Source organism: Antrostomus carolinensis, unplaced genomic scaffold (assembly GCF_000700745.2).
Source record: "Antrostomus carolinensis isolate BGI_N321 unplaced genomic scaffold, ASM70074v2 scaffold9901, whole genome shotgun sequence".
NCBI classification, from domain to species: Eukaryota; Metazoa; Chordata; class Aves; order Caprimulgiformes; family Caprimulgidae; genus Antrostomus; species Antrostomus carolinensis.
This window is the reverse complement of record NW_010293458.1, coordinates 13,563-24,404: the sequence shown is the minus strand read 5'-3', so window position 1 is coordinate 24,404 and position 10,842 is coordinate 13,563. Positions and strand designations below refer to the sequence as shown.

The 10,842-nt window shown below is 37.1% G+C and overlaps 1 protein-coding gene across 1 annotated transcript; it reads right to left on the bottom strand.

Annotated features, from left to right (window-relative positions):
- Positions 1–285: 285 nt before the first annotated feature.
- On the bottom strand, positions 286–5,394 carry LOC104532147 (carboxymethylenebutenolidase homolog). The gene is made up of 5 exons (XM_010177273.1): positions 5,178–5,394; positions 4,287–4,394; positions 3,103–3,245; positions 1,559–1,650; positions 286–561 (listed from the first exon to the last, which is right to left on the bottom strand). Exons 1-5 carry the CDS (start codon positions 5,390–5,392, stop codon positions 382–384), a joined length of 738 nt encoding a protein of 245 aa, XP_010175575.1. The 5' UTR covers positions 5,393–5,394; the 3' UTR covers positions 286–381.
- Between the last annotated feature and the right edge of the window lie 5,448 nt (positions 5,395–10,842).

Sequence of the window (10,842 nt, the reverse complement as noted above, 5' to 3'; positions counted from 1 at the left end):
AGGCTATTGCAGCTGCATCCAGATGCCTGCAAGTGTTTCAGAATCAAAAAGGCAGCTCACAAGGGCAGGAAACACAGGCATGTGTCCAAGGACAAGATTAAACGAACAACACACCCCAAAGACAGGCTAAGGCAGCAGCGTAGCTTCCTGCTATCAAGTAACACAGAACTGGTAAAAAAAGTATTTGTAAATGCATCAAAAATGAGAGAAGGGCAAAAGGAAAAAGCCATTTCTAAGCAACTACCTAGAAAACAAATGAAAATAAGTAGTGTTACTGCAAAAGAGTTTTACAAAATACTTTGATGGTTTTAAGAACATTTTAATCAACATAGTCTGTATTATTTTCTGATTTCCTACAGTAATTGATTTATTTTATTTGTGCTAAAGATATTTATTCAGCCAGTTGATCATATCCTTTCTTCCTTCCTCAATATAAAGTTTATCTTGAGGATTGATATCTTCTCTTTTGCGATGTACAAACCCATGGGTCTGTCCAGGGTAAATTTTAACTTCATAATGAACTTTACAGTTTTGTTTAAGCTTCTGCTCCAGTTGCTTGACCTGTAACACAGAATGTTCCATGTTGGCTGAGTATGGAGTTAACATGTTACGTATTTACAGTCCTGAAATTGTCCTGGTTTTTACTTTTCTGGGAGACAGACACAGTGTGTCCTTGCCATAATTTTCTCTTCTACTAATTTCATACGCAAATACTTTTCCATTATTATACTTCCTTTATTTAACTAGGCTTTTTTTCTCCAGTAAAATAACAGCATGTGACTTTATAAAACTGAAAAAAAAAAGGTATATGGCTTACTGTAAAAATACCTGTAAAGGTAAAAACACCTATTGCTCAGTGTCATGAGAAGGTTAGCATGTAGTGATCACTGTACAAGTTACTGCTGATAGACCTCATTAAAAAAAGGGACAAAATTTTGAATTAATTTGAAATTGAGGGATGAGAGGCACAGATACAATATCAGCAGTTAAAAGCTACTGACATTTTTGGCAGGAAAATTAAGCCAGCAGCACTCAATGAAAGTGTGTCTTCCTCATTGATCCCCTTGGTAGATAATCATCTTCTCCCATTATTCTCCAGCTGCGCTCACCAGGAAGGCTGTTGACAGAGTAACAAAAAGGAGAAGCTCTGCAGGACAGTGGGAGAAGGAAAAGGATAGTCACAGGATTTTTTAATTCTCCTGTAACTATAGGTGGAAACTTTCTGCTGATTTTATGCACCATCATTATGATTAAAGAGGGTCTCCTATCTTAAACTTAACAGAAGTCTTCCTTTGGATTCTTGACCTTTTCCTCCTGGGAACTCTCATATATAAATCATCAGTATTTTGCAATAGAAACAGAAAACATTTTTTAATGTCACTGTAGAACTTTTTGATTTGGGGATAAACAACATAAATTTGTGTAGAACAGCCATAAGAGGTAGTGAAAGAAGAAGAAAAGCACAAATTAGTTTTCTACTTTCTCTTAATTAAACATCAAATCACAAAACAAGCATGAAAAGCATTAAAAAGACCAATATCTCTGATGCGAAACTCACCTGCTCCATTGGAATGTATTCATCCTTTTCAGCGAAAATGAAGAAGGTGGGATGAAGCAAACTGGATCTATCCTCAAAGAACCTGATCACTCCTAGGGAAGAAGGCAAGGCTTATACAATGAGTCATGCTATTTAAAGTAGTTAAATAAATACCAAAGCTATAGTCAAACTAAAAGACATCCTGATCAGTTAAAGCTGATCAGCTTGTAATGGAATTAAACATGCTTTGCTTAGAAGTCCCTTCTGTTGTGAGAACTTCCTGTGACTTGGGATGTCATTGAAGATAGAGAGACCAGTCAGGGAAGAATTGTTACACCTGCCCCATTCTTGTGGTTTTCTTTGGGCATCTGCTTCTGACTATTGTCAGAGACAGGGTCTTGTGAAAGATGGACACTTCAGAGCTGCTTGCCTCTAGCCTGGCATGGCTATTTTTAAGATAAGTGTAAATATTCATCATTCTAGATACATGGCTAGGATTTCATTGTACATATATTTATACTGATATAAATTCATAACAAATTGATATTGTAATTTTGACTATTCAAGTATATTTCAATTTAAGTAACAGTAAAACTAACTAGCTAACAGCCTGGCCTCTCTTTTCATTATTGAAATTATTACAAGAGAAAAGTAAAAAATCAGCAAGTAGCATTGTTGAACTGACTCAGCTGATCAGCAAATCAGTGCAGCAAAATAGTCCCCATAAACTTTCTGGGAAAATACCTTCAGCTTCCTTTCATCTCAAATGAATATAAATTGTTCTGGCTTATATAGAAGTACAGAGGTTTATAACAAAAATATTACAGGTAGCATAAATGCATTAAGGATGGATGTGTGAGAGTGCAAGTGTTAAAACAGATTGTTAAAAAATGGTTCATATTAGTAACAAAGGGTCACTGCCAGGAGTAACACTTAGGAATAAGGTGTTCATGTCATGACCTGAAGGTCTTCAGCCCGCACAGCCCCCAGCCCAGATGACTCATTGGCAAAAGACCCTGCACTCTAACAGAAAGACAGCAAAAAGGTTGCAGCGTATTGCTACTGCCATGTCTTCCCTGTTAGCCCAGCAAGGGAAGAGAGTATGGACTGTGTCAAACAGGTTTTCCAAACAATGAAAACCAGACAGTGGGCAGCAAACTGTCCCAAGACTCATGCAGACTGAAGAAAGAGAAATATTGTGGTGAAGAACCACCTCATAGTAACTTCTTGCTCCTAAAAGATATAAAAGATGTGCCCAGAAACCATTTAGTCATTGCCAGCCAAGAGGAACCTGAGCCATAGCGAGGCCTTGGCATTTAGTGTCCTTGTACACTATGTTGCACAGAAGCAATCCTGGCCACGCCACTTGAGTATGTAGATCTTGCTGGTTATGATTAAGTGCAAACATGTGAGTGTGCAAAATCAAATTGCTTAATGATTTTGTATAATAAAATAATCTTCTTCCATAGGATGTCACACTGATTTTTTTTACAGTAACACTCCTACAGAACAAGTTTCTGCACCAGTCACATCTGCTCAGAATGTAATAGGCATTTGAGACTTACCATAGAGGGACACTCCCGTCTTTAAATGAGGATTTTTCAGCATCAGGTGGTGTACTGCTGCTCCACCCCAGCAAAACCCAATGACACCAATCTTCTTTGCACCACATTGTTCACTTAGGTACTTCAGGATTACATCAACTTCCCTGAAACATGTAAATGAAGGCAAATTAAGGCTCTAGCTATATTCCCCTGGCCTCCAAAGTGGCTGCTGCTCTGAGACTGGCTGAGCATTGTTCTGCTTGTGGGAGGTGGTGAGTGATTGTCTTTGCATCACTCCTGTTTTTTCCTCTTTCCTTCACATATCAAACTGTCTTTATCTCAACCCGTGAGTTTTCTTGCTGTTGTTCCTCCTATTGTCTCCCCTGTCCCTCTTGGGGGAAATGAGTGAGCGGCAGTATAGGTGCTTGGCTGCTGGCTGGGGTCAATATTTTACTATTATTCATTTCTAGACTACAACAGAAACTCCAGGGCAGAAGACAAAGGAGAAAATATGTTTTCCTGGACCACTCTTAATAGAACCTAAGGTGACTGTATAAACAACAGGCCAACCCATTTCACAAATGGCAACAGTTGTCTTATAGACTAACACAAATAAAAGTCTAAGAGATGTGCAGCCAGTCAAGAGCATCCTATTATCACAAATGTGACTATAGGTAAACTATCTCTTATTGGGGAGACAAATATTTTATGAAATTCTGGAAGTAAATTTAAAATTGTTGCTTCAAAATCAACAGTAACATTATGCAATCAAACTACGTGTCAGATAAAAATGGGAAAAATACAGCTAGAAGAATGGGTAAAATAGTATGCTTTGAACTAACTGAGATCTGATGGGAGCAGGGCCAATGTTCCCTAGTTAAATAGTGTTTGGTGATTACATTTGCACCCTATCAGAAATCCATGGAAGTTATCCCTGCCTGCAGGAACTGAATCAAACTGATTCTACTCTCTGCACAGGTAAACAGTGAGTGATTTTATTCTTGTTCAAAGTTCTACTTTTCTCCAAAAAGCACCACTCGTATAAAGATGAACTTGACCCATGAGCTGCATGAAATTTCTGTTTGTGGCCATCCAGCTGTATTTGATCCATTAATAATTTAGGATCTAATCCTACATATTTATTGAGGCAAAAATTTCAACAAAAGAAAGATGTCCACTCGCTGGACAAGGAACAATGGTTGTACTTGTCTATTTTGCTGGCATTTCGAGTTTTCAGCCAGTCATCAAAAGTTGCCCAGTCATTAGAAGGTTTCCAAGCTTCTTGTCCCACAAAAAAATCTGGGCAGATGGCTCTGAAAGAAAAATGAAAACATTTTTATGCCCATGAAATAATATTAAGAAAGTATTAAAGGCAAGTTGATGAGTACTATACAACAAATTCATTTTGTTGAATACGCATAGAATTTAATCTACATCAAAGCACTATAGAAGCAACCCTCATTATTTTTCTATGTCTAATAAGGAGTCTTAGCATAACTGCCAGATACATTTTTCCCTGTTAAAATTCATTAATTAATCTGACAAATTGCTAACTGCAATTTAAAATCCTTAATGGTATCCTACTGAATTTTTTTTAAAAACCCTACCATTTACATGGTATGTACATTTGGGCTAGAAGGAACACTAACACAGTAATACAGGCAAGATGATACCAAATATGCTTTTCACTGATTTGAGAACTTGTCTCTTTTTCTGGCAGAAGCTGGTACACTTTACCTTCACGGAATGACTTTCAGCTTCTCTAGAATTTTTACTATAACAGTAAGGTGGCACAGATGTGATGTTGGGAAGGAAGAAGCTGTTTCAGGGTCAGGGGGGATGAAAGGTACAGAATAAGATTTTCTTCTGTTTCCCCTCTCTTCTTCTGTGCTTGCCTACTCTCTCATTACAGTAGGACTTCTCAACTATGTTAGACTTCTTAAACTGTTTTAACAAACAGGAAACTCTTCAGAGAAACATGTAAGTGAAGGCTATGAAATTATTTGTGTTTGTACGGTTTATATATAAAAAGGAAATAGTTGGTTCAACAAACTTTCTTATTAAAAAGAGACTTTGAAAACAGTAGTATTTCTTACATGTATCCATTAGTTGTTAGCATATCAGTGATGTATCTGGTGTTTGGGAGTTGCCATCCAAATATATCATGAATCACAATCACAGCTTTATCTGTGCTGGCAGGTGGTTTGCAAATATACGCCTTGATGTGCTCAACTTGCACTTCCTGCCCACGGCCTCCATAGTCAGACCTGTCTCCAATATCACATGGGCAGGGCCTCAATTCATTAGCCATCTGTGATACTAAAACCCAAAAAATATTCACTTGTGAATAACCCAGCATACCATACTGAAAAAGATCAAAATACAATGGTATCACAGATTACTGAATCTTTCAATCATTACAGTAGTATTGTGAACATACTGCTTACTGTTTGATCTAAAATGCAACCTCAGTCGATAAGCTCATTGGGTAGTTTTTTATAAATAACAATCTTTTTAGAGTTACTTATGTTGTGAACTCTTCCATGGGGATCTCCTACATAACTAGGGTTTCTTTGACCTACAGTAATACATTAAAAATAAAGTCAAGACCAACCAGCGAGGCAACCATCACAAATTATTTTTTAAATAGTGATGAAGCCATTTCTCTTCGTCATGTGTATGTCCTTGTCAGGATTGCATAATTTTTTTTACTATAAAATGTAAAGGCTTAATATAGGTCTTAGAATTTTGAAGGGGAAGAAAAAAAAAAGAAAACACAACTATTGTGTAAAGATACAATTATACTTAGATTAAATGTGATATTTTTCTCCAGTAATTTAAAATATTCCATATCTGACCTTTTCAGTGTCAAGAAATTCTTTTTCTAAACCAGCTTTTGCATCAGATATTGCAGACTTCTGAAGGAGAAAGGTGCCAATAAAAATATACTAGTAAAAGCCAGAGTATGAAATATTTATCTAATATTAAATAAGAAATGCATTCAAACTCCAAGATAGGAAAAAATAAAACTGAACCTAAGGAAAAAAATCCTTAAGTTAAATGAAAATTTTTATGAACAAGGTAACAGTAGGGCATGGTTAATTTTTTACAAACTATTGCTGAAACAAAAATAAACAAGTAATTCACAAAGGTCAAAAAAAGCCAGTTGAATCTAACACAGATTCATGTAGGGCTTGCTCCCAAGTTAATGATTTTGTGTCACTGACCTTAGGTGAACCAGCTGGGTGAACTGTCTTCATATTACTGCAAAATTACTTGAATAACATACTTGAATATGCACAGAGTATCTCCAAAATATTAAAGAACGTGGAGAGAATTTAGATAAAGCTTTGCTTAAACTCCCTACAGATAACTGTGTGTACGGAGAAAATTTTGCTAGTACAGAAATAAGGATGTTCAAACTTGACTAGGCCAAATATACTCACAGAGACAAATGTGAAAAAGCAGGTTACTGAACAGTCCCTGAACTAGTGTGACTTACACAGTTGTGGCACTAAAGGGACAACTTTAGGAAAATAAGCGAGCAAACAACCCTACAGCCAGGAGATTTGCACAGATTTCCAGGGACCAAGATGTTCTGGATTTGTAGACTTCAAAAATTGAGAACATCCCAAGCAGTATTACCAGGGCTAGGGTTGTGATCTTGGGAGATTTATTTTTCACAGGTCAATTCAAGATAAGGTGTATCTTATTTAAAAGCTGTGTTATCTCTGGCACACATTAATACTAATCCTCTACTTTTTTTTTTTAATAAGCCACACCTACTTATAGGTGGCTTTTTCTACATGTAGTCTCACATATAGGACTTCTAATTTAAAATAAATCTACCAGGAAAAAATGAAGTAATAGATAAGCATATAAGACAAAATTCAGTTTAAAAATATACTAGAAAAGAGTTGATAAATAATTTTCCATCCATAAACTATTTCCTTTTGATTAGACTAAAATATATCAAAACCAGCAACTGAATATTAAATAAACATATATATCAGAACTCCAGAAACAGAAATGCAATGCCTGTACCAGTCAATATAGCCTTAAAAGCTTTAATTGCAAATTTTTCACATTATCTGAGAAAATGTAAACCAAAATGTAAACCATGAAGCATTTAAAGATGCACATACAGCAGCTGAGGAAAAGAGCTCCAGACACCAGCCTTTGAGGGGTAGCGTTGACTTGTATGGTTTATAAGCCATATAGACCTGGAAGCTTTGTAGTGTAATCAAAATATTTTGGTGCCTCTACATTTGTCATAGTATTCATTACATGCAAATAGTATCTTTCTCCATTTCTGAGATGCTACTGAAACATCCCTTAAAAATGAATCCCCCTCTCTTACATCCATCAAAGCTAGTCTTTTAGGAGAAACACACAGCCTTGGGGTTCCACCATCTCCACCTGCAAGCACCTGAGCATTTATTTGAAGACCAAACAATAATTTTAGTTTTCAGAAATTTGAACCTACAACCAGAAAAAGATAAAGATATTGCTGTGCAGCTCTTTGAACAGAATCTCCTGAGTCCTCCTCTTGAGGTCTTCCTCACCTCAGGAGGGAAACTAAAAGGTTTCTGAACCATCGTCTCAAACAATTAGGGAAGAAAGGAACCCCTTGATAGCATTTAAATGAGCATGCACTCTTCAAAAAAGCACGTAGACAAAATGAAAGTCCCCCAAACATGCTGAGTCAGACCTCAGCATGCACTTGTTTTACATTTCTCAGGAGAAAAAGCTGTTAAAGATTTTTAAAAACCAAACAAAACCCACACATACCTGTAGCACAGCAAGTGTGCAAGGTAGTAAAGGCAAGTCGCAAGAGCTCAGTGTGGATGGTCACCACTGAACGTGATCCCAACAGAAAGTGCTAACTCATAAAACGAAAGGGGTGACTGCAAGGATCAGGTTTCTTCAAATAAGAGTTACGTAAGTCACTGCCTTCATCTTTGTGTACAGAACAGTCACAAAGTTGAAAGTTCACTCTTTTTAAAGCCGTTAATTTTATTGCTTTGGGTAGGCAAGGTATGCTACTGTGAGGAGTACTGCTACAGCTGAGTACCAGACCTTCTTTTTAACTTACTTGAGGTAGTGAAGTGGAGACATAGTTTCAAAGCTCTATACAAGACAAAGCTTACATAGTATAGGAAAAATATTTTCTCTTTCAGAGTGAAAATAAATAATGTAAAAAGGTAACAGTTTTGTAGATTGCTGTGCACATCATTATAATAAATGGTTAAAATGCTGATACATTTTTATGATATCACAAGACATTTTAAACATTTTTTTCTTTTGATTTAAAGTGACTGCCTCATCCTTGTATCCCTCCCATTCTCCTGATTTTCCTTTTATTGGATTATTAGGATTATTCTTTAAAGAGCTTTATCTCAGGATATTAGCAAGCCAAAAGTCACTGTTTCCTCAGAGGCACATCTAAAAAGTAGCACTAAAAGCACATGTTAGTCTACTACACTTTTGCCTTGGGAAAGCAACCAGCCTTACAATTTAGTCCTCACATATAAGCTGTTTTCCCATTTTTTTAATAACTTCATCAATGCTATTTATTTACAATATCTAAAATAAAGACAAATGAACAAAAAAAAAGCCTACCAAAGAATTCTAGAGTGAAGTCATAAGGTTCAAAACCCAACCCATTTGGTTTGGTTTGGTTTTTTTTGCTTTTCCCACTTGTAATGTACAAAGAACAAATCACAGCACACAGGGAGCTTAGATACTCCACAGCAACCTCGAAGAACAGTAGTAAAATAAATGCAAGAAAAATTGGCAGTTTAAGTCATTCCTAGAAAAGAGAAATGACAGCAATGCTCACAGAACCTTCTGTCCACTGGAGTTGCTTAACCACATTTCCACTCCCTCAGTCACAGTAACGTGGCTCTGGAAATTCTTCTTTACACATCAGACTATTCCCTTTTATCTTAACATTAACATTAAAATGTAGAAATTAAATGGCTTTTGATTTCCTGTTGTTTCCATGTTCCTTGCTAGACAATCCATGCAGTTATTTTACTTAGAAGTCAAAACTTAATTCAACACATTCATGACCTCTGTACATGCAGTTGGGTGCACTTTGTACTATAAACACGTACCTCTTTTAGATCTCGCATTTCCAGCTCTTACTTAATGACTTTAGGTTTTGTCATGAAGATTTGGCTGTACTTGCAGCAACTCACAGTATCTCAGCAGCATTTGGTTTTTTTTTCCTTTTTGCTTTGTCACAGTGTTAGTGCTACAGCACACGTGCCATTTCAGTATTTATGAATGGCTGCTGTTCTTTAAATATATGACCTGATTGTCCTCTTGCACATGAACTAACCATCTAATACTATGGAACTCCATTAATGTGGAGTTATCTAGGTTTGACACCGGGGTTATTAAGGTACAATAAACTTCCAGACCTCTACCTTCTTCTCCTTGAAAAATGTGTTCTGAGAGCTGTGTCACCCAGGTAACAGCTGGATTTACACATTTCATATAAATGGTATTATATGAAAAGCAACAGTCCATCAGCAGTCGCAGGGCCAGCATTCTCTGAAGACCTTGTGAAAGACAGAGTGCCATTAGCAGCACGTAAAGGAGGAAAACATGGATGGGAAAAAGCAAAAGACATGAAAATCCCATTGAGAGAGAGATGGTTAATACATACTGTTGACTGTTTTTAAATGACACAACACGATGTATATTTCTCTGATAGTATATTACTTTAATTTGAGGGATTGTCACTAGTAAAATTAAGGCTTTCCTAAATTACATTTTCTTCCCATTAAATCACATAACAGTCTTTATCAGTAGCACTGAGAAGGTGAAAAGGGACACATATTGTTGGGGGTTTTTTTGGGTTTTTTTTTCTTACAACTTTAGAAGTACCAGCACCCAGTGAAGATACTAGGCAGCGGGTTTCAAATTAATGAACACAAGCCTTTCTCCCCAGGAGTCATAATTAAACTGTGGAAGTCACTGTCACAGGGTGCCCTAGAGGACAGTATTTCAAGCAGGTTCAAAAAAGGACTAGCAAATTTGCAGAAGCTAGGTCCATTGGTGGCCATTTGGCACACTGCTCCAGTGGCAACATCCAGCTCAGGAATCAGCTGGACAGATTCTCAGGCTGCCAGGATGTGGAGTGAGAGGGGGGATTCCCCACACAGCCACTGCTGGCCAGTGACAGAGGCTTGGTGCTGAGGTAGATGCAATCTTGAGCTGATGCAACACAGAAATTTTTGTTTATCATCGATGGAAAAATTACGTAACAAGACACATTATGCAAACACATGTAACATTTCTTTTTTAAGCAGCTGTCCCAGTTTTGCTGAGATAGAATCATAGAATTAATTCTTGGTCAGAAAACCTGTATTTTAAGAAGACTTCAGCATTTGATTTGGTGAGAACAAAAGCTGATAAGACACTTTGTTTTAGTTTGTGGCCAGCCATGGTTTGTGGATTTCCACAGTGATCAAGGTCTTCAGCAGTTTACAGTTAGCTGGGAGCTAAGGCTAGGAAGGGTGAAAGCCAGGGCAGCTGACCCAAGCCAGCCAACAGAATTATTCCATACCATAAACATCATGCTCACTATAAACTGGAAAGTTTGCTAGGGACAACCCTCTTCCTCAGTGGTTGTCATCCCTGGAGGACCTCGCCTGTCATTCTTCTCCCGTGGCCTACTCTCCTGTTTGTTCCGACTGTTGTGCTTTTGTCAGCTGAGTATAATGTAATGTATTTTATATTAGTATTAGT